Raw genomic sequence first — 24,357 nt, forward strand, 5'->3', positions numbered from 1 at the left:
AAATAAAGTAGCATCACTATCTTTGTGGGTGTGATTTAGTATGCATGTGACTGTGTAGGCTGAAGTTTATGGCTGTGTTCCAACTGCTTTCTATCCGTGTCTCCTACACACCGTGCCCTAGTGGCTACTGAGCCGATTACGATTGGATAGGTGAAAGCATTATCGTAAATACTCTAGCTGACTGGGAAAGAGCTTACTGAAAAGATATGTATCCAGAGTGGTTGGTTTAGGGACTTTTTCATCTGTTAATAAGATAGCAATCAGATGTAGTTGCTGATCAAGTGTAGTACCTATTGTTGTGTTCAGTGACCAATTTATTTATTCTCAGTCTATGAGAGAGAGAGAGAGAGAGATACAGTGACAGTATATGTGTGTTTATATTTGTACTAGGAAGCCTGGTTTCCGTTCAGAGACGTATCTATAGAGTTAAAAGGGTACTGGCACTCAAACCTTGAAGAGGAATAACCCAATGAGGCCCGAGATGCAAAAGGCATAACAAAGTCTGAAATTTCACGGGTCTGTAAAATAAAAGGACACAATTCGGCCTCTCTTCAATAAGACTCTTGATTACCGGCGAGATCTTGCCACGTTCTGGTACATGTTGCATAACTCGAGGAGAGCAGAGCCCAGCCATCCTCCCCACCGGAGGAGTAGGAGGATGTGTGTCTGCCTCTGTTCTACTCCACATCCAGAGCCACGATTTGAGAGCCCTGCCTACACACTCCATCAAAAAGGCCGAGCTGCTCATCGTGACGGTTAGCTCTAGAGAGCGAAAGCGGCTTAGCTAAGATGGAGAGAGCGCTAACATGCTACGCTAACACTTAATCCAGCGTGACTGACTCCTCGCGCTCACCACCATTGGCCGTCTACTGTGTTTTATGTTGTACATGTAGTTCTACTGCCTTTTATTGTGACGGTCTGCGTGCATTAACTTCCATAGGCCGCGTGATGAAATCGTTCTTTTTTTACAACCTGGGGTTGTGGGGGAAAGAGCCCAGATGACAGGTTGTGGTTTCCAAAGTGTTTCCGGTATTTATTTATCCTGTTTCAGGTGTTCTTCCAGAATTCCTTTGAGATGCGCCAGTACCTCTCATGAAATGGGCTTTTCCCATGTCGGTCACTGGTTGCTCGTGATTGTTGTGGCCTATGCTTGCGCTGAGGGATTTTACACTCACATTTGTTTTGATTGCTTTGGCCCACGTGTCATTGTATCATGTGTTTTTGTACGATTCATATTACGAACAGAATGAGCAATTCATTACGTGGGGATAAAAATGTGCATCTGGCAGACGGTGTGCGTTTTGGATTGGGAAGAAGATGTCTGTCACGCTGCTGTGGATATAAGGACGGGCCAAGTCGCCCTTGCAAGCACCGGGCAGAGGGCCACCCCACCACGTGACAAACTAGTGTGTGTTTCTGTGTGTATCTGTTAGCCAGAAAGTCTTCCTGAGATGACATAGGTACCACTAGCAGTGGTGCCACTAGTCAATGGGATATCGTGGAATAGTCTGTACGACAATACTTTCCTGTGAACATTTTGTCAAAAATGTCATCCTGCACTGGGACCAACCTCTATTGTGGAAAATCATTTCCAGTGAACCTTTTGGATCCCATATATTTTTTTATTAAATTCAGAAAAAAATGTGAATTACAAGGCCATATACATGATTAGGGGAGACAAAATGGGAGGGTTCAACGCAGGGATTAGACCCTGGTCTCCATCGGGAACACATGTGTGTCGAGAGAGGAGAATGTTACCCCTTGATCCCGGACCTGCACACTAAACATTTTGCCTGAAAATTCCAACATTTTATCTGAAAAAGACTAATTCCCCCAACCAACCAACCGAGTAAGTTGAAATGGAATTTTATTCAAAATTCTGTCTTGTAGGGGACTCGCCTATCAAGATAACAATGAGAATATACAGTGAGCTCCAAAAGTATTGGAACAGTGACAAATGTGTTGTTGTACATTAGCAGATGTCGCAAAGTGCTATACAGAAACCCAGCCTAAAACCCCAAACAGCAACCACTGCAGATGTAGAAGCACGATAGCTAGAAAAAACTCCCCAGAACGGCAGGAACTGATAAAGAAACCGAGAGAGGAACCAGACTCTGAGTGGTGGCTAGTCCTCTTCTGGCGGTATCGGGTGGAGATTTATAAGAGTACATGACCAGATTGTTCTTCAAGATGTTCAAATGTTCATCGATGACCTGCAGTGTCAAATAATATTCACAGTGGTTATATAGGATGCAACAGGTCAGTACTTCAGGAGTAAACGTCAGTTGCCTTTTCATAGCCGAGCATTCAGAGGTCGAGAGGTCGAGAGGTCGAGAGAGAGTCGAAAACAGCAGGTCCGGGACAAGGTAGCATGTCCGGTGAACGGGTCAGGATTCCATAGCCACAGGCAGAACAGTTGAAACTGGAGCAGCAGCACAACCAGGTGGACTGGGGACAGCCAGGAGTCTTCAGGCCAGGTAGTCCTGAGGCATGGTCCTAGGGCTCAGGTCATCCAGGAGGAGAAAGAGATAATTAGAGGGACCCTACTTAAATGAACACAGGACACCAGTTCTTGAGTGTCTCCATTGATCTTCGGTCCTGGCAGTTCTGTGCAGAATCAGGACAACTGAGCTTTGGAGATGTACGCAGATTTAAAAAGGAGTCTGTAATTTGCTTTCTAATGATCATGATCTATTCATCAAAGAAGTTTATGAATTCATCACTGCTGAAGTGAAAGCCATCGTCTCTTGGGGAATGCTGTTTTTTAGTTAGTTTTGCGACAGTATCAAAAATCCATTTTGGATTGTTCTCATTCTCCTCAATTAGGTTTTAAAAATAGGATGATCAAGCAGCAATGAGGGCTCTTCAGTATTGCACGGTACTGTCTTTCAAAGCTAGTCAGAATATTTCAATTTTGGCTTGCTTAAGGGCTCGGGTATTTTCTGCATACCAGGGAGCTAATTAACAAAACTAGGTCCAGAGTATGACTGTGGCAGTGAGTATGTCCGGAGACATGTTAGACAAAACCCACTGAATCGATGATGCCTCCGTAAGTCTTTTGGAGTGGGTCTGTGGACTTTTCCATGTGAATATTGAAGTCACCAAAACTTGGAATATTATCTGCCATTACTACAAGGTCTGATAGGAATTCAAGGAACTCAGTGATGAATACTGTATATGGCACCGGAGGACTATAAAACAGTAGCTTTAAAAAGTGATTGAGTAGGCTACATAGATTTCATGACTAGAAGCTCAAAATATGAAAACACTGTCGGAAATGCTAGCAACAACTCTGCATTTGCAGAGGAGATATGGTCACTAGTGTAACCAGGAGGAGATGCCTCCTTTAACACAGTAAATGTATCAGGCTTGAGTCATATTTCAGTCAGACCAATCACATCAAGACTATGATCAGTGATTAGTTAATCGACTATGACTGCCTTGGAAGTGAGGGATCTAACATTAAGTAACCCTATTTTGAGATGTGAGATGTCACAATCTTTTTCAATAATGATAGGAATGTTTAGTTTAGTTTTATTTTCATTAACTTTATTTTGATTAATTTCTGTCACGCCCTGACCTTAGTTATCTTTGTTTTATTTTTTATTTTGGTTAGGTCAGGGTGTGACGAGGGTGGTATGTGTGTTTTTGTCTTGTCTATGTTTTTTTGTACATCTTTGGGGTTTTGGTTTGTCTAGGTATATATAGGTCTATGGTGGCCTGAATTGGTTCCCAATCAGAGGCAGCTGTTTGTCGTTGTCTCTGATTGGGGATCCTATTTAGGTTACCATTTTCCATGTTGGTTTTGTGGGTTATATTCTATGTTTAGTTGCCTGTTCTGCACTAGCCATATAGCTTCACAGTTTGTTTTGTATAGTTTTGTTCAGTGTTTCATTAAAGAGTTATGTACGTTTACCACGCTGCGCCTTGGTCTCCTCCATACAACGACCGCGACAGAATGACCCACCAAACCAGGACCAAGCAGCATGAAAAGAAGGAACAGCGCTTAATGGGAAAATGGACCTGTGAGGAGATATTAGATGGAGCAGGACCCTGGACACAGCAGGGGGAGTTTCGCCGTCCTAAGGAGGAGTTAGAGGCAGCAAAAGTGGAACGGCGATACTACGAGGAGAAATACAGGAGAATAGAGAAACAGCGAAGATATGAAGGTACACGGCTAGCACGGAAGCCCGAGAGGCAGCCCCAAGATTTTTTGGGTGGGGGGCACATGAGGAGATTGGCTGAGTCAGGTAGGAGACCTGAGCCAACTCCTCGTGCTTACCGTGGGGAGCATGTAACTGGTCAGGCACCGTGTTATGCAGAGATTGGCACGGTGTCTCCAGTGCGCTATTCTAGCCTGGTGTGTGCACCTCCAGGGTCCAGTACGCCCTGTTCCTGCTCCTCGCACTCGCCCTGAGGTGCGTGTCACCAGTCCGGTACCACCAGTTCCGGCACCACGCACCAGGCCTCCAGTGCACCTCCAGGGTCCAGTACGCCCTGTTCCTGCTCCTCGCACACGCTCTGAGGTGCGTGTCCCCAGCACTGTACCCCAAGTGACGGCACCACACACCAGACCTATAGTGCGCCTCTGCAGTCCAGTACGCCCTGTTCCTGCTCCTCGCACTCGCCCTGAGGTGTGTGTCCCCAGCCCGGTACCTCCAGTTTGTCTCGGCAGTCCAGAGCATCCGGCGACAGTACGCAGTCCAGAGCGTCCGGCGACAGTACGCAGTCCAGAGCGTCCGGCGACAGTACCCAGTCCAGAGCGTCCGGCGACAGTACCCAGTCCAGAGCGTCCGGCGACAGTACCCAGTCCAGAGAGTCCGGCGACAGTACCCAGTCCAGAGAGTCCGGCGACAGTACCCAGTCCAGAGCGTCCGGCGACAGTACCCAGTCCAGAGCGTCCGGCGACGGGCCACAGACCGGAACCTCCAACGCCGGGCCACAGTCCAGAACCTCCAACGATGGGCCACAGTCCGGAACCAAATCTAGGGTTGCTACCCAAGCCGGCTGGTTGTTCGTTCTATTGGTTCGGTTGCCAGGGACGCGACCCAGTCGTTCAGTCTTTTTGTTCTGTATCTATGGACGCGACACAGTTGTTTGTTCTAAATGTTCCATTGACATATTGGCTGGCGACATTTTTATCCCTTACTTGCTAGCTAGCCAACTACGGCTAACTTAGTCACATCAAAAAGTGCAGCCAGAATAACAGCAAAGTAGCTGCATTTGTTAAAGCTGTTTTCTAGTGAAATTTATTTGGATACATACATAACAATGAGCTAATGAGGTGCGATTTCACCTGGCATAGAAAATGTGCTCTCTTGTCTCAGGCTTATACAAATCTATGCTGTTGAAAACTAAATGTTAGTCGAAAAGAAATGTGAGATAATGTCTAGATGCTTTTTATAGTGGAGATCAAGTTTATAAATTGCTTGGCTGGGTTTATGGGACAGTGGGTTGCACAGTCAAATGGAACAGAGTAAATAGGCACGTCATAGATTTATCCGGTGGGAACCTTGTGGAATAGACACCGGCTGGAGTGCGTTTTTATTTTTTTTTACATTTATTATTATTATTATTAATTTCTTTCTTTATTTATTTTACCCCTTTTTCTCCCCAATTTCGTGGTATCCAATTGTTGTAGTAGCTACTATCTTGTCTCATCGCTACAACTCCCGTACGGGCTCGGCAGAGACAAAGTTTGAAAGTCATGCGTCCTCCGATACACAACCCAACCAAGCCGCACTGCTTGTTAACACAGCGCGCATCCAACCCGGAAGCCAGCCGCACCAATGTGTCGGAGGAAACACCGTGCACCTGGCAACCTTGGTTAGCGTGCACTGCGCCCGGCCCGCCACAGGAGTCGCTGGTGCACGATAAGACAAGGACATCCCTACCAGCCAAGCCCTCCCTAACCCGGACGACGCTATGCCAATTAACCACCCTTAACCACTGTGCCACCCGGGAGGCCGGAGTGCAGTTTTAACCAATCAGCATTCAGGATCAGACCCACCCGTTGTATAATTAAGCGATAAGGCATGAGGGGGTGTAGTGAATGGCCAATATACCATGATTGTTACATCCATCGTCGGAATGAGACCAAAACGCAGCGTGGAAAGTGTACATCTTTATTTATTTTAGATGAACACCCAAAAACAACAAAAGATCAACAAACGTAAAGTTCTGCAGGGCTATACAGCAACTGTGCAAAAACAAGGTCCCACAAACTCAGGTGGAAAACAGGCTGCCTAAGTATGATTACCAATCAGAGACAACGATAGACAGCTGCCTCTGATTGGGAACCATACCCGGCCAACAAAGAAATACCCAAATCATACCTAAACAGGCTCTCTAAGGTCAGGGCGTGACAATGGCTAAAGGATATTCTTAGGCACTACGCACCGCGGAGTGCCTGGACACAGCCCTTAGCCGTGGTATATTGGCCATATACCACAAACCCCTGAGGTGCCTTATTGCTATTATAAACTGGTTACCAACATAATTAAAGCAGTAAAAATACATGTTTTGTCATACCTTTGGTATACAGTCTAATATACCATGGCTGTCAGCCAATCAGCATTCAGGGCTTGAACCACCCAGTTTATAATGGTAAATAATGCTTTGTGTAATTTTGGAGTCACTTTTATGGTAAATAAGAATAGAAAATGTTTCTAAACACTACCATGATTACGGATAGTCCTGAATGAATCGTGAATAATGATCCGTGAGAAAGTTAGACGCACAAATATCATACCCCGAAGACATGCTTACCTCTCACCATTACAATAACAGGGTTAGCATTTCTTGGGGTATGATATTTGTAGATAGGATAGTCCACTCATTAACAATAAACCGCTGTTTTCCAGGGAGGCCTGGGTTCCATTGAATCAATGAAAACATTTCTGTGTATTCAAACAAACACATTTCAACTTGACTGTTAGTTTCTGCATGTAATGATTATAATGGAACAGTTCACACATGCAAACAAAGCATTTTAGGACAACTGTCTCTGTTGTGATTCTGAACAGTCTGTTTTTAGTCTGTAAGACCAGTCAGACAAGGAGGTACACTGCATGGCCAGAAGTATGTGGACACCTGCTCGTCGAACATCTCGTTCGAAAAACATGGGTATTAATATGGAGCTGGTCCCCCCCCTTTGCCGCTATAATAATCTCCACTCTTCTGGGAAGGCTTTCCTCTAGATGTTGGAACATTGCTTCCATTCAGCCACCAGAGCATTCGGGCACTGATGTTGGGCGATTAGTCCTGGCTCACAGTCGGTGTTCCAATTCAATGGGGTTGAGGTCAGGGTTCTATGCAAGCCAGTCATCTTTTCCACGCCGATCTCGACAAACCATTTCTGTATGGACCTCGCTTTGTGCACGGGGGAATTGTCATGCTTTTGATCGACACTGCTTTGCAAAGTGATTTTGTTTCCCACAAGCTTTGCACACTTTTCGTCTTGCCGGACAGTCTCCAGCATGTGTGTATTTGCCTCTATTGGTTGTTTGATCTAAACCTTTCTGTGCACTTAGTGTGTGCTTCTGATGCACCGTATTGACTACATCAGCTGAGCCCTGTTCTTTGCCTGTTGCCTGGATTTCAGATAGTTCCAGCGATCTCCTGTGACCGAGAGGGGCGGTTACAGTCATGTCAGGCTCTCTCAGTGCTCTTCTGTGCATGTGACGTGGTTGTACCCAGGTGCAGAGAAGAGACCAGACATGGAATCAGTGGTTAAGGATAAACATACCACTTTACTGAGAAACGGTAGTTGCAGGATCACAGTGCACTTGAAAAACAACAAACACTATGTCTCAAACTCACTCAGGACACAAACGCACCCAGTAAACAATTTAAGCTTATGCAAAGGACCACAGAAGACACACCTCTTTTAACAGGGACACAATCATGAAATAATAAGATACACCTGAGTCCAGTAAAAGTCTCTTGGGTGGTCTCTGCCGCCCTCTGGTGCCAGGAGGAACCACGCCAGCGCCGCCTGGACGAGGTACAGCTCTGAATCAATTGTTCTTTCATCTCCATGTCAATGTCTGCAAACTCAAAGTTATTTGCTAACATGCAAAGTCTGGTTTGGTAAGTATCTAGGCTCTCGCCTAGTTCTTGATCCTGACTCACCGTTCCATTACAATACACATAAGAGTCATTTGGATGAAGTCGTCTTATGTAAGGGGGAGGTTTGTTAAGAGCCCCGACGCTCGGTCTGAACATTGACACGCATTCCTTGCAGTACGGTTTTGGAAGAACCTGATTTTTCATACCAGCGAGAAATTATTTTCAAATAAGAAAAGGTTACATTGATACACCTTTATAGGGTTAGTGTTCCCACACGACAATATCTCCATGTTACAGTGCATGTTTATGGAAAACAGACTGAAGACAGAATCAACGACCTGTGCTAATTAGCTATCTGTGTCTCCTAACACCTGTGTGTGTGTAAACGGAAGATGGATGCCTCAAACGTGCTGCTACTGAAAAATACTGTTGGCTGCAATTGTTTTAAAACCTGTTTTTTTATTTGATTTATTTTTATTTCACCTTTATTTAACCAAGTAGACCAGTTGAGAACAAGTTCTCATTTCCAACTGCGACCTGGCCAGTTAACATGAAGTAAATTTTGAACTTGTGAAAATATTTTGACATGATGGGTCTCATCATGTTGCTCAGTTGGTAGAGTATGGTGCTTGCAACATCAAGGTTGGGGTTCAATTCCCACTGGGGACCAATATGAAAACACATGAAAATGTTTGCACTCACTATTGTAAGTCGCTCTGGATAAGAGTGTTTACTAAAATGTCAATGTGAAAGTAGGAAGATTTATGTTTCCAGAACCATACCGCAATTTAGAATCAATTCACTTTAATATGGTGTTTTTGGCTGTTTTAGCTTCTAAAGCCAAACAGAACATGTAAGGTCCTTAGACTATAAGGATTAACGTTAGGTTCCTTTAGTCCATTATTGGACTTCTTGCCCTGCTGCTGAGCGGCTTTACTTACTATATTGATACTGAACGTTCTTTTTCAGTTTAGTGTCTGCATACTTATCTTCCACTACCGCGAACGTGTCGCAAATGTCATGCGCTCGTTCTCCTTTTTAAGTGCAACAACAGTGCTTTCAGCCTAGCATCGCCGCTATGGTGTAAAGTTTGAATATCTGCACCCATTTATTCCAACGTGTCCCGACGGAACTAGGGTCACTTTCAGTTTTAAACTGTTCGATTGCTGGCGCCATTTCAATGTCCTTTTAGCTAGCTACCAGCTTGTTAGCTTGCAAGCGTTAGCATGCTAGCCTAGCTTGCTAATCACGAGTGAAAATCCTTTACTTGCCCGAAAGTTAAATGTTTGTTTTCTTGCTTGTAATCCATCTCGTTTTTAATCCTCGTCGCCATGGTAATACTCCATATGCATGAATAATAAAGTAATGTCCAGACACAGTTCAGTTGATGGTCGTTTATCTAGAAGCGTTGCATGGTTGACACACACATGTTCAGTGGTTGACTGACAACCATAACCAAACTATTACACTAGTGTAGTCGTAAACAATGTAATGAATGTTACTGCACTGTCGGACCTAGAAAATTACATGTATGTGTGCCTGTGTGTGCGTATTCCAACTCAATGTGTTTGTGTGTGTGTGTGCATGCTCGCCTGAGTGTGTCTGCACGCCCGTGCGCATGGGCAAGTGAGTTGCCAGTCAGCAGGTGCCCTGGCTGGCGGTTGTCAACGGGGCCTATCACGTTGCCATGAACACAGTTGTGCCCCTGCTTCCCCATTGTTCCCTTGGGGACCTCAATGTCCCCCTGTGACCTGCCCCATTACTCTCTGTCTGTCCGCTGTTCTCTCTCTCTCTCTCGCTCTCGCTCTCGCTCTCAATTCAATTCAAAGGGCTTTATTGGCATGGGAAACATATGTTTTCATTGCCAAGTGAAGTAGATAATAAACAAAAGTGAAGTAAACAATAATATATCTCTCTCCGCCTGCTGTTAACTGCGGTTCTGTCTCTCTCTTGATTTATCATGCCTCTCCCTCTTATCTCTTTCCTTTTCCCCCTCTTCCTCCATCTTTCTCTCTCACTTGTCCATCTCTCCCTCCCCATGTCAATATTCCTCTCGCCATCTCTCACAAAGATAAGACCATGTTTGGATTTCAAATCAGTAGTACACGTTTCTTGAAGGATAAAGTCATATTTATGTCCTTGTGGCAGTGAAGAGGCATTGGCTAAGTACAGAAGATTGTGTCAGTAGAGCACGTTGGGTGTCTAGAGGGACACAGTCTACGAACGCTCTAGATACGGAAACCGTACAATACCAGACTTTGCCCGTTCATAGAGAAAGGAGAATACATTGAGTCCAATGGAGCCTCTTTTCACTGACCTAACTGTATCTATATATATATTTTGCATACCTGCCCATAGCCTCTCAGAGGTTCTGTCCCAAATGGGACCCTATCCCCTAGTGTACGACTTTTGGGGCCCATAGGGCTCTGGTCAAATGTAGTGCACTTTAAAGGGAATAGGGTGCCGTTTGGCACATGACCTTTGAGAGGCTATGGGCTGATATGTCTGTGGAGTAGGACAAAGACAGACGTATAGAGCACTTGAAAGAAACTTGAATGAAATAGTTAGGTCAGCTTAAAGAGGCTTCATTGGTCTCAATGTATTCTCCTTTTCTGTAAACTGGCAAACGTCTGGAATTCTACTAGTTCAGTATTTAGAGAATGTAAATACTGTCCCTCAAGACACTCTGTGTTCTGCTGACACAGTTTGCTGTGCATTTTCTGTATTTAATGAATGTCCCTTCGTTGCCACAATGATACGAATATTACTTTACCTTACAAAAACATATACTATGGTGCCGTTTGTGTAATGCAGTTTGTATAGTGCAGTTTGATTAGTGCAGTTTAAGGTGATTTTTACAGTAAACAACTGTAGCTATTTCACATGCTGATATTGACTTTGGTATTACTGAGTTATCATTGGCTAGAACTCAAATTGCTAAGGGGCTGGCCCACGTGGAGGAAAATGTAGGTAAAATGGCGCAGCAGAGCTTTCAAACTAGGGATTTCGTGGCTAATCAAGGTAAGACAGTAATTATACTAATACATTATTCATATATGAATTACACATGATACATCCAGCCCAAAGAGGGATGTTGAAAAAATACTTAATAATTGCCAAAGTTCCGGAGCATGCCTTTAAAGGAAAAATACACCCAAAACCACAAATTCCTATCATTTACAGTGTTAAATAACACTATGTGAGAAGTCAAGTTTTTATTATCACATACACAAGTACAGTGAAATGTCTTTCTTGCTTGCTCTATCACAACAATGCAGTAATAATCAATATCAGTAGTACTATATTTTTTGTTATTAAAAAAATTAAGTAGAACAAAAACACACGAGATGTTAATAAGAACATGCAAAAGTAAGTAAGCTACAGTTGAAGTTGGAAGTTTATATACACCTTAGCCAAATACATTTAAACTCAGTTTTTCACAATTCCTGACATTTAATCCTAGTAAAATTCCATGTCTTAGGTCAGTTCGGATCACCACTTTATTTTATGCATGGGAAATGTCAGAATAACAGTAGAGAGAATTATTTATTTCAGCTTTTATTTATTTCCCACAATAAGTTGGGTGAATTTTGTCCCATTCCTCCTGACAGAGCTGGTGTAACTGAGTCAGGTTTGTAAGGCCTCCTTGCTCGCACACACTTTTTCAGTGTGCCCCCAAATTTTCGATAGGATTGAGGTTAGGGCTTTGTGATGGCCACTCCAACACCTTGATTTTGTTGTCCTTACGCCATTTTGCCATAACTTTGGATGTATGCTTGGGGTCATTGTCCATTTGTAAGACCCATTTGCGACCAAGCTTTAACTTCCTGACTGATGTCTTGAGATGTTGCTCATGATGCCATCTATTTTGTGAAGTGCACCAGTCCCTCCTGCAGCAAAGCACTCCCACAACGTGATGCTGCCACCCCCGTGCTTCGCGGGTGGGATGGTGTTCTCCGTCTTGCAAGCCTCCTCCTTTTTCCTCCAAACATAATGATGGTCATTATGGCCAAACAGTTCTATTTTTGTTTCCTCAGACCAGAGGACGTTTCTCCAAAAAGTACCATCTTTGTCCCCGTGTGCAGTTGCAAACCGTAGTCTGGCTTTTTAAATTGTGGTTTTGGAGCAGTGGCTTCTTTCTTGCTGAGCGGCATTTCAGGTTATGTCGATATACAACTCGTTTTACTGTGGATGTAGATACTTTTGAACCCGTTTCCTCCAGCATCTTCACAGGGTCCTTTGCTGTTGTTCTAGGATTGATTTGTACTTTTCGCACCAAAGTACGTTCATCTCTAGGACACAGAACGCATCTCCTTCCTGAGCAGTATGATGGCTGCATCGTCCAATGGTGTTTATACTTGCGTACTATTGTTTGTACAGATGAATGTGGTACCTTCAGGCATTTGGAAATTGCTCTCAAGGATGAACTTGTGGAGGTCTACAATTTTGTTTCTGAGGTCTTGGCTGATTTCTTTTGATTTTCCCATGATCCAGAGCAAAGAGGCACTGAGTTGGAAGGTAGTCCTTGAAATACATCCACAGGAACACCTCCAATAGACTCAAATGATGTCAATTAGCCTATCCAAAGCTTATAAAGCCATGACATCATTTTCTGGAATTTTCCAAGCTGTTTAAAGGCACAGTCAACTTAGTGTATGTAAACTTCTGACCCACTGGAATTGTGATACAGTGAATTATAAGTGAAATAATCTGTCTGTAAACCATTGGGAAAATGACTTGTGTCATGCAAAACCTAAGTGTTTGTAAACTTCCGACTTCAACTGTACAGGGTCATTGCCAATACCATATTGACAATACCATATTATTATTAATACCATACATGTGCATACTATGTGCAGGGATACTGGAGTGGTAGGGTTAGATACAGTTTGTACAGTCAGGTCCATAAATATTTGGACATTGACCAAGTTATTATTACTTTAGCTGTATACCACAGCATATTAGAGTTTAAATGAAATAGTGAATATGAGCTGAAAGTGCAGACTTTCAGCTTTAGTTTGATGGTATTTACATCCAAATTGGGTGAATGGTGTAGAAATTACAGCACTTTTCCATGTGATTCCCCCCTTTTTAAGGGACCAAAAGTAATTGGACAATTGGTTGCTCAACAGTTCCATGGCCAGGTGTGTGGCAATTCCCTCATTAGTTTATGTACAAGTAAGCAGATAAACGGTCTAGAGTTGATTTCAAGTGTGGCATTTGCATTTGGAATCTGTTGCTGTTAGCCATCATTAGGCTGAACAATCAAAACAAACCCATCAGAGCGATAGCAAAAACATTAGGTGTGGCCAAATCAACTATTTGGTACATTCTTAAAAAGAAGGCGTGCACTGGTGAGCTCCGGAGCACCAAAAGGCCCGCAAGACCACAGAAAACAACTGTGGTGGATGACAGACTCATTCTTTCCCTGGTGAAGAAAAGCCCTTTTCACAACAGTTGGCCAGATCAGGAACACCCTCCAGGAGGCAGGCGTATCTGTGTCAAAGGTCAACAATCAAGAGAAGACTTCACCAGAGTAAATACAGAGGGTTTACCACAAGATATTAACCATTAGTAAGACTCAAAAACAGTAAGACCAGATTAGAGTTTGGCAACAACAACAAAAATGTCTAAAAAAAAGCATGTACAGTGAATTCTGAAGTGTTTAGGGCTATGTTATTATCTGCTCAGATTCAGCCAAATCCATCAAAACTCATTGGACGGCGCTTCACAGTGCAGATGGACAATGCACCGAAGCGTATTGAGAAAATAACCCAATATTTTTTTCAGGCAAATAAGTGGAATGTTCTACAATGGCCAAGTAAATCACCTTACCAGAATCCAATTGAGCTTCCATTTCACTTGCTGAAGGCAAAACTGAAGGCAAAACGCCCCAAGAACAAGCAGGAACTGAAGACAGCTGCAGTAAAGGATTGGCAGATCATCACCAGGGAAGAAACCCAGCATCTGGTGATGTCTATTGGTTCAAGACTTCAGGCAGTCATTGAGTGGAAAGGATTTGCAACCAAGTATTAAAACTCACAATTTAATTTATGATTATGTTAGTTTGTCCAATTACTTTTGAGCCCTTAGAACTCGGGGGCTTTGTATAAAAATGGTTGTAATTCCTGCACGGTTCATACAATAATTTTGACAAAATCCTTAAATTAAAGATGAAAGTCTACACTTAAAGCACATCTTGATTGTTCTGTTTCAAATCTATAGTGGTGGCGTATAGAGCCAAAATGGTGCAAATTGTGTCACTCTTCAAGTACTTATGGACCTGACTGTATAGGGGTAATGTGACTAGAAATCAGAATATATGAGAAACAGAGAAGCAGCAGCTTGTGTGTGTGTGTGTGTGTATGTGTGTGTGTGTTTAGAGTCAACATGAATGTGTGTGGGTGTTATGTTAATGTGAACAAATTGTGTGTTTGTTTGAGTGAGTGTTTGTGTTGGTGTTTCAGTGTGAGTGAGTTTGTAGAGTGTGCATGCATAGAGTCAGAGGAAAAAAAACAAATAAAACAGAAGGGTATATGCACATAGTCTGTGTAGCCATTTTGTTAGCTATGTAGCAGTGTTTTGGCTTGGGGATAGAAGCTGTTCAGGAGCCAGTTGGTGTCAGAGTTGTTGGTACGGTACCGGTTGCCATGCGGAAGCGGAGAGAACATTCTATGGCTTGGGTGGCTGGAGTCTTAAGTCGACTGCAAAACCCACAATGCAATAGCTAGCAAAGGTAGCAAACATTAATACCAAAGACAATATCAGCATGTGAAGTAGCTATAGTAGTTAGCTGTAAAATCTCCTTAACAAAATGCACTATCAATTAAGGAGTATACAATCTCACCATATTCAACCTGCAAACCTGGTCTTATAGACTAGACGTAACATTTTTTATTTTATTTCACCTTTATTTAACCAGGTAGGCCAGTTGAGAACAAGTTCTCATTTACAACTGCGACCTGGCCAAGATAAAGCCAAGCAGTGCGACAAAACAACAACATAGTAAATGTATATCCGAGAAACTCAAATGGATATGATATGTTACGTTTGGTATGGTTACACAAGACAGATGGTTATTTAAGGCAACAAAAATAAAGTAGGCTGGTTGGTCATATTACAACGCGAATGTCTAGCAACCCAAAAGTTGCCAGTTTGAATCTTATCACTGACAACTTTAGCATTTTAGCTAACTACCAACTTTTCAACTACTTAGCATGTTAGCTAACAAGTGAATACATAACATATCACACTAAATGGACAATCTCAGATTTACGTACAGACTAATATGAATACGAATGCTTTGAGACCGGATTGAGCATTGTGCTAATAATTTATAGAAAGATGACTTTTAGATTGTGAAAATGTCTATCGCACGTTAGGACTGGCCGATGTTATAACTCATGATGTTATATTCTCGCTCGAATAAGCCTTTGATTGTCTTTTTGCGATAATCCCGACCTCGAGAAATTTGGCATTTTAACAGAGGTTCACCTCATTTCTCCTATTTTTCTGATTCAGTCCATGGTATTTAGCTTAGCGCTGTTACGAACTTAAGACGTCGATCTGCAGGTGCTGGAAAGGGATAGGCTTAGGGGAAAAGTAAAATGCTTAGTTGCAAAGTAGCGAAAAAGTAGTAAGTAGTTGAAAAGGTGCTAAAATGCTAAATTTGTCAGTGACCTTTGGGTTGCTAGACGTTCACGTTATATGCCAACCAGCCACCCACTCGAGTTTTTGACTTAAGTCACCATCTGTCTTATGTAACTACACCAAACATAACATATCATACTAATTTGAGTGTTTCGGATTTACGTTTACTATGTTAAATCCAGTCTATGATACCAGGCTGCAATGCTATGTCATACCGGCTGTATTTCTGCCTGTGTGAACGGCAAGAGTTCAGATACACATGAAAACATTAAATGACCCCAGGAATCGATAGAACATTGCTCAGAGATCCACAAATACATAACATTCAAAATGGGTGAATCTTTCCTTTAATTTGACCCTCCTCACAGCAGTATAATAATCCAGCAGCCACAGGAAATGTGAATAATTATGTGGATTTTGATTCATCTACATTTTAGTAGGAATTAATCCCTTTTTCATGAGGGTTTTTTCTTTTTTGAATTTGACCCCTTTTTCTCCCCAATTTCGTGGTATCCAATTGTTTTTAGTAGCTACTATCTTGTCTCATCGCTACAACTCCCGTATGGGCTCAGGAGAGATGAAGGTTGAAAGTCATGCATCCTCCGATACACAACCCAACCAAGCCGCACTGCTTCTTAACACAGGGCACACCGTGCACCTGGCAACCTTGGTTAGCTCGCACTGCGCCCGGCCCACCACAGGAGTCGCTGGTGCGCGATGAGACAAGGACATCGCTACCGACCAAGCCCTCCCTAACCCGGACGATGCTAGGCCAATTGTGCGTCGCCCCACGGACCTCCCGGTCACGGCCGGTTACGACAGAGCCTGGGCGCGAACCCAGAGTCTCTGATGGCACAGCTGGCGCTGCAGTACAGCGCCCTTAACCACTGTGCCACCCATCACTAAGTCCACTCATTCCCTTTCTCATTCATTCAGCTCAACATGTAGGAAAGCATCTATCCATCCTTCCCACTGGCTTTTCACACAGTGTTCCTTCTGTACACATTTCTCTTTTCTTATATTTTTTGTGCTCTCTCTCTCTCTGCCTGTTACTGTGACTATTCCTCTTGTGCTTCATTTTCCTATGGTTTTCCCTCTCTCCTTTCTCTCCCACCCATCTCTCCCTTTCCTCCCTCTCTCCTCCCCCCCTCTGTCCAGTGTGTACGTCTCGCTGTCAGAAGTTCCTGATCTCGCGTGTGGGCGAGGACTGGATCTTTCTCATCCTACTGGGTCTGGTCATGGCCCTGGTCAGCTGGGTGATGGACTATGCTATCGCCTTTTGTCAGCAAGGTGAGAGAGAGGGATGAAGTTGGGAGAGAGAGATGGAGGGAGAGGGAGAGAGAGAGATATTCTTGGGTGTAGTCATGGCCCTGGTCAGAGTGGTCAGCTAAGTGATGGACTAGGCCATAGCCTAGGCTCTAAGGGTATGGAAGGAGAGAGAGAACGTGACAGAGGGAGGGAGAAAGAGAGAACGTGACAGAGGGAGGGAGAAAGAGAGAACGTGACAGAGGGAGGGAGAAAGAGAGAACGGGACGGAGGAAGGGAGGGAGAGAGAGAGAACGGGACGGAGAAAGAGAGAAGGGAACAGGATGAAGGGAGGGAGAAAGAGAGAACGGGACGGGACGGAGGGAGGGAGAGAGAGAGAACGGGACGGAGGGAGGGAGGGAGAGAGAGAGAACGGGACGGAGGGAGGGAGAAAGAGAGAACGGAATGGAGGGAGGGAGAAAGAGAGAACGGGACGGAGGGAGCAAGAGAGAGACTGGGACGGAGGGAGGGAGGGAGAAAGAGAGAAAGGTAGCCGGCGTGAGAGCGAGAGAGATATTCCGAGCCTCCCTAGTGTAAAAAAAGTTTCTTTAATTGGTTTAATGTATCTCTGTGTGTCTGTGCAGCTCAGAAGTGGATGTACGGGGGATTGGACAGTAACATGCTCCTGCAGTACCTGGCATGGGTCACCTACCCAGTGGTGCTCATCACTTTCTCAGCAGGGTTCACACAGATACTGTCCCCGCAGGCTGTGGGTAAGAGACACACCCACGCTCAAGTGTGACACACACACATACACACACACACGCAATTACATTAATGGGCGCGCAGACACACACACACACACATGTACTCTCTCATTCAATTTCACCTCACACCTAAATTCATTGCTAATCATGCACACTCATATATGTAAATACCTCATTTACATACAGAATGAAACACTGTGCATGATTGTTTAAAGGTCACAGATGTATGGAGTGGACTCCGTTCACAAGAGTAGTTGGCAAAGGTTATACAACTTCAGGACATCCTTGACTATATCCTTGAAACCGCTAGTACTGACAGCCTTGAATACATACATAATCTTGAAGTTGATGCATAAATATACCTTTTACTTCCTTCTCTCTCCCTCCTCCCTCCCCCTCCTCCGGCCCTCTCCTCTCCCACCTCTGCTCTTCCTCCTTTCTCTCCTCTTCTTTCTCAGGTTCGGGTATCCCAGAGATGAAGACCATTCTGAGAGGCGTAGTGCTGAAGGAATATCTCACCTTTAAAACATTTGTGGCCAAAGTTATTGGGCTGACCTGTGCTCTGGGCAGTGGCATGCCCCTGGGAAAGGAGGTGGGAAACCCCTAGTGGACTGTTACAGAATGAAAGGGATATGTTTGAAATTCCTGCGTTCGTGTTTATCAAGCATCTCAGAGTAGAAGTGCTGATGTAGGAATGGTTTTGCCTTTAGATCATAATGAATAAGGTTATGGACAGGGGCGACCTGATCCTAGATCAGAAGTCATACTCTGAGAGGCTTTATGAATATGGGCCCTGATCTGAAATTGGTTTAGTTCTGGCTTTTTTTTCTCCCTTTCCCCCTCCCTCATCCTTATAAACCCCTACCCCTCCATCTCTCTCTTTCTCTCTCTCTCTCTCTCTCTCTCTCCTCCGATCACTCTCTCAGGGCCCGTTCGTTCATGTGGCCAGTCTCTGTGCAGCCCTCCTGAGCAAGTTCTTGGCTGCCTTGTTTGGTGGACTCTACAAGGTGAGAGACCCCCCCCCACACACACACACATACACATACACACACACACACACACACATACACACACACCTAACCTTTAACCCTTCACACACGCTTACTCCCACTCAATTTGGTTTAGTATCTGTGTGGTACCTGTCTGACCAGCCTGCCACCCCTCCAGGACCCACTCTCACCTCCACTCACCTGAGTCCAACCCTGGGCTCCAGTCTGGCTCCTGTCTATGGTTCTCAGTCTGCCAAGAGATTACTTTCTCTGCCATACACCACCCAAGACTTGGAGGAAAAGGAGGATGAGGAGAACAAGGAGAGGGAGGGAAAGGGAGATGAAGGAAGAAAGTGTCAAGTCAGCAAGAGTCAAATAAGACTGTCTACTTTATAGAGCTTCCATATTGATCAGTGTCAGCGCTCAATCCATTTAAACCCAGTCACTATAAGAGATTGCATATACTTTCCGTCCAAAAAAACAACAACGCAATGACGCATCAAAGAGAATATCCCAGAAGATTTTGGTCTCTGCTTTTCTTCTTTTGAACTCTTAGGTACTCACTCAGATTTCTGTCTTTTCCCACTTACTGCTTAAGGAAGAGCCCTTTGAGGGAAACAAGGTACAAATGCACGTGTGTCTGAGTATGTGCACATCTCAGAGTTTCCACGTTTCATGTACACATGTTGGAGCGTCATGTGAGCATCATTCCATTTCTAATCAAGGGTTCCTATTATATTCTATGTGAATCTCCCTTGACTTCATGTTAGTCTGTTCATTCTAGAATTCCTCTCTGTGACTCCATTGTATTCCAATGCCCTAGGCCTTCCCTCTTTACCAGAAATGTGTATATGTGTATGTGTGTTTACGTGTGTGTGTGTGTATGTACTATGGGTGCTTGCACATACGTGTGTGTGTGTGTTCCTATTCCTACAGAATGAGCTGAGGAACACAGAGATGCTATCAGCAGCGTGTGCAGTGGGGGTAGGCTGCTGCTTCGCTGCCCCCATTGGAGGTAATTAGAATATACTTTGGGTGAGAAATACAATAAGTGAAAGTATGGTGTTACTGCAAAAGTGTGTGTGTGTGCGTGTGTGTGTGTGTGTGCGTGCGTGCTTGCGTGCGTGTGTGTTACAGGTGTGCTCTTCAGCATTGAGGTAACGTCTACGTTCTTTGCGGTGAGGAACTACTGGAGGGGCTTCTTCGCTGCCACCTTCAGCGCCTTTATCTTCAGAGTATTGGCTGTGTGGAACCAGGACGAAGGTGAGGAGGTGTGTGTGAGTGTGTGTAAGGGGAAGGGCTTTGGGTCTACGTCACTGAGTCAATAGTTAGTCGGTGGTGACTCATGTTATTCCTCCCTATTTCTCTTTCTCTCTCTATGTCTGTCTTTCACTCAGAGACCATCACAGCCCTCTTTAAGACACGTTTCCGCCTGGACTTCCCCTTTGACCTCCAGGAGCTGCCAGCCTTCGCCATCCTGGGGTACGGTTTCTTGTTTGTCTTTTGTGTCCAACACGTCCAGGTCTGACTCCTCATTCTGATCACTTCAATGGCTATTGGCTTCAATGACTATTGGCTTCAATGGCTGTTGGCTTCAATGGCTATTGGCTTCAATGGCTATTGAACTAGAATGGTGTGTGACACTGTCCCCTCTCCTCCTCAGAATTGCGTGTGGTTTTGGTGGGGCTCTCTTTGTCTACCTGAACAGACTGATAGTAGAGTGTATGAGGAAACAAAAGACAATCAACAAGTTCCTGCTCAGGAAGTGAGTCTAACACACACACACACAACTTCATACACTGCTACACACACCAAACACACACACACACACAGCGCCGGCTCACCCTTTACGTGGACCACACACTGCGCCTTGGCGGCCCAGACAAAAATAAAAAATATTTTTTAAATTTGAGAGAGAGTTTGAAAGAAAACACTTTTGAGAGTTGGAATTCTATAATACAGGAAGTGCAGCACGACTACAAATAAACTAATGTTCTCTCAAGTCATGTTTTGGACCCAAGGGTTATGAGGTGTGAGGCCCCCAACCATATTTCACTTTGGGCCCCCAAAAGGCTAAAGCCCTGAGTTCTTTCGTACATGAACAGCTGTGTATTATAGTGAAGATAAACACTGTAAAACAGGATGGGAGCACCTGAGCAACACCCACTTTCAACTAGAAAATGATCATGATCCTTTGGGTAATTTGTTATTTTAAATTTTTAGTAATGTTTTGAGCTAGTAGGTGTGTCCATGTTATATATGATATAATAATGAACAGATTGCATTTTGCATCCAGGTCACCTCAAGATGAATGGCTTTGACCACTGGAATGTTTTACTTCCTTCCGCACACCACTGTTTTAGTTCAGGGCCGTTAGAAAGCACTACCGTAGTTGCACCACTGTTTTAGTTCAGGGCCATTAGAAAGCACTACCGTAGTTGCACCACTGTTTTAGTTCAGTGCCATTAGAAAGCACTTCCGTAGTTGCACCACTGTTTTAGTTCAGGGCCATTAGAAAGCACTACCGTAGTTGCACCACTGTTTTAGTTCAGTGCCATTAGAAAGCACTACCGTAGTTGCACCACTGTTTTAGTTCAGGGCCGTTAGAAAGCACTACCGTAGTTGCACCACTGTTTTAGTTTAGTGCCATTAGAAAGCACTACCGTAGTTGCACCACTGTTTTAGTTCAGGGCCATTAGAAAGCACTACCGTAGTTGCACCACTGTTTTAGTTCAGGGCCGTTAGAAAGCACTACCGTAGTTGCACCACTGTTTTAGTTCAGGGCCGTTAGAAAGCACTACCGTAGTTGCACAACTGTTTTAGTTCAGTGCAGTTAGAAAGCACTACCGTAGTTGCACCACTGTTTTAGTTCAGTGCCGTTAGAAAGCACAACCGTAGTGTAACGGTTTTCTTGAGTTGAAGGAGAGGCAGACCAAAATGCAGCGTGGTTATTATTCATGGTTCTTTAATAAAGAAACTATACATGAATAGACTAACAAAACCAAGAAATGTGAAAAACCAAAACAGCCCTATCTGGTGCAAACACAGAGACAGGAACAATCACCCACAAAACGGAGAGACAGCCTGGTGCGGGGGGCTGCCACCGGAGGGCTGGTGTGTGGAGGTGGTACCGGATAGACTGGACCGTGCAGGCGCACTGGAGCTCTTGAGCACCGAGCCTGCCCAACCTTACCCGGTTGAATGGTCCCGGTCGCCCTGCCAGTGCGGTGAGGTGGAATAGCCCGCACTAGGCTATGCAGGCGAACCGGGGACACCGTGCTCAAGGCTGGTGCCATGTAAGCCGGCCTAAGGAGACGCACTATAGACCAGATGCGTAGAGCCGGCTTCATGGTACTTGGCTCGATGCCCACTCTAGCCCGGCCGAAACGAGGAGCTGGTATGTACCGCACCGGGCTATGCACCCGCACTGGGGACACCGTGCACTCCAAAGCATAACACGGTGCCTGCCCGGTCTCTCTAGCCCCCGGTAAGCACAGGAAGTTGGCGCAGGTCTCCTACCTGGCTTCGCCATACTCCCTGTGTGCCTCCCCCCAAGACATTTTTGGGGCAGACTCTCGGGCTTCCGTCCACGTCGCCGTGCTCGTCTCTCCAACTCCATTCTCCTATAACCCTCCTCGCACTGCTCCAGCGAATCCCAGGCGGGCTCCGGCACTCTCCCTGGGTCGACCGCCCACCTGTCTATTTCCTCCCAAGTAGTATAGTCCATACTTCGCTGCTCCTGCTGCCGCTGCCTGTCACCACGCCGCTTGGTCCTGTTGTGGTGGGTGATTCTGTCACGGTCGTCCTCCTCTTCATCTGAAGAGGAGAGGCGAGAAGGATCAGAGGACCAAAACGTGGCGTGTTATGTGTTCATAGTGAATATTTAATTAAAGAAAGTACTGAACACTGCATACAAAAACAATAAACAAATCACGACCGTGAAGCTACAAATGAGACCTGTGCTGACACAAGCCACTAACATAGTCAATCACCCACAAACAAACAGTGCAACCCAGGCCACCTAAGTATGATTCTCAATCAGAGACAACTAATGACACCTGCCTCTGATTGAGAACTATACTAGGCAGAAACATAGAAATCCCCAAATCATAGAAAATCAAACAGACTGCCCACCCCAACTCACGCCCTGACCATACTAAATAAGGAATACAAAACAAAGGAAATAAAGGTCAGAACGTGACACGTAGTTGCACCACTGTTTTAGTTCAGTGCCATTAGAAAGCACTACCGTAGTTGCACCACTGTTTTAGTTCAGTGCCGTTAGAAAGCACAACCGTAGTTGCACCACTGTTTTAGTTCCGTGCCGTTAGAAAGCACTACCGTAGTTGCACCACTGTTTTAGTTCTGGGCCGTTAGAAAGCACTACCGTAGTTGCACCACTGTTTTAGTTCTGGGCCGTTAGAAAGCACTACCGTAGTTGCACCACTGTTTTAGTTCTGGGCCGTTAGAAAGCACTACCGTAGTTGCACCACTGTTTTAGTTCTGGGCCGTTAGAAAGCACTACCGTAGTTGCACCACTGTTTTAGTTCAGTGCCATTAGAAAGCACTACCGTAGTTGCACCACTGTTTTAGTTCAGTGCCATTAGAAAGCACTACCGTAGTTGCATTAATGTTTTAGTTCAGTGCCGTTAGAAAGCACTACCGTAGTTGCACCACTGGTGTATAAAATGAAAAGGCACCTGCAAAATATATATATATTTAATCTATTTTGTTGTTGTTTTTTATGTTGTTTCATGTCCAACGGTGTTGGTCACATGGTGTTGTTACATATCATTTGAGAAGTACCCACCGCGAACAAATTCAATTTGTACTTTCACTTTTCCTGTAAGAGCCATGATGAATATGGCTCGGACATGTCTTGGCTGTATTGCAGCCTCTGACTCTGCCTTCCATCAGCCTACTAAAGGTTGCACCTTTGCAGACAACTGCATGTCCGGTAGGGACCTCGCAATTGAGAAATAATCAGTAGGTCTAATATTGCGTGATTAAATCTGTGGGGGGGGGGATCCTCCCCAAACTGTGTAGAGGCATTTAACACCATTCTGCACTTTGCCATCCATTTCCCAACATCAATCGGTTAAATTACATTGTTAAAACATTTTCATTCAGTTACAAAAGTAACAGTCCTGGGTGAGCCCACCGTGGCCGCTTTGAGGTTACAATGTAGCCAATATGTGTGCGCTAAATGGAAAAGCACAGGCTCATTTGTTTTGTCGATAAAACAGCTCTGCTTGGCTTGGTAAGGAACAGATCGAAATTCACTGGGCGGGAGGGGCTGGTCCAACTCAAGATGTCATAAAAAAATGATGCACCCCCTTCCCAAAATAAAATATTTCCACATATAAATAAATGTAACACCCTCCCCCCTCATAGAATGAACTCAAAATAATGTTTACGACCACAAATAACAATAACTGTAGCGACCCTGTGTTTATAAAAATGGATATTTTTATGGGTACAGTCGCAGGGCTACGAGCTCACTCTCCCTGCTTTTTCCATTACACTACGATCAGCCGGCTGCAGACAATGATCAGCTAGGGGGAAATCAGATGTTTTACATTTGGATGCCATATTTATAATTATATAAAATATATGCAACAAATTCTCCACCAACA

General features: G+C 44.4%; 1 protein-coding gene across 2 annotated transcripts in view; it reads left to right on the forward strand.

The window, feature by feature from the left end:
- Window positions 1–24,357, forward strand: part of LOC135515011 (chloride channel protein 2-like) — a 66,524-nt gene that overhangs the window by 28,880 nt on the left and 13,287 nt on the right. For both annotated transcript variants that reach the window (XM_064938807.1, XM_064938813.1), the window contains exons 4-12: window positions 16,879–17,010; window positions 17,610–17,738; window positions 18,191–18,324; window positions 18,659–18,739; window positions 19,320–19,343; window positions 19,658–19,736; window positions 19,859–19,984; window positions 20,119–20,203; window positions 20,385–20,486. In XM_064938807.1, the coding sequence (XP_064794879.1) occupies window positions 16,879–17,010; window positions 17,610–17,738; window positions 18,191–18,324; window positions 18,659–18,739; window positions 19,320–19,343; window positions 19,658–19,736; window positions 19,859–19,984; window positions 20,119–20,203; window positions 20,385–20,486 (892 nt within the window). The remainder of the gene's footprint in view (window positions 1–16,878; window positions 17,011–17,609; window positions 17,739–18,190; window positions 18,325–18,658; window positions 18,740–19,319; window positions 19,344–19,657; window positions 19,737–19,858; window positions 19,985–20,118; window positions 20,204–20,384; window positions 20,487–24,357) is intronic.

This window comes from Oncorhynchus masou, chromosome 3, assembly GCF_036934945.1.
Source record: "Oncorhynchus masou masou isolate Uvic2021 chromosome 3, UVic_Omas_1.1, whole genome shotgun sequence".
Taxonomy (NCBI): Eukaryota; Metazoa; Chordata; class Actinopteri; order Salmoniformes; family Salmonidae; genus Oncorhynchus; species Oncorhynchus masou.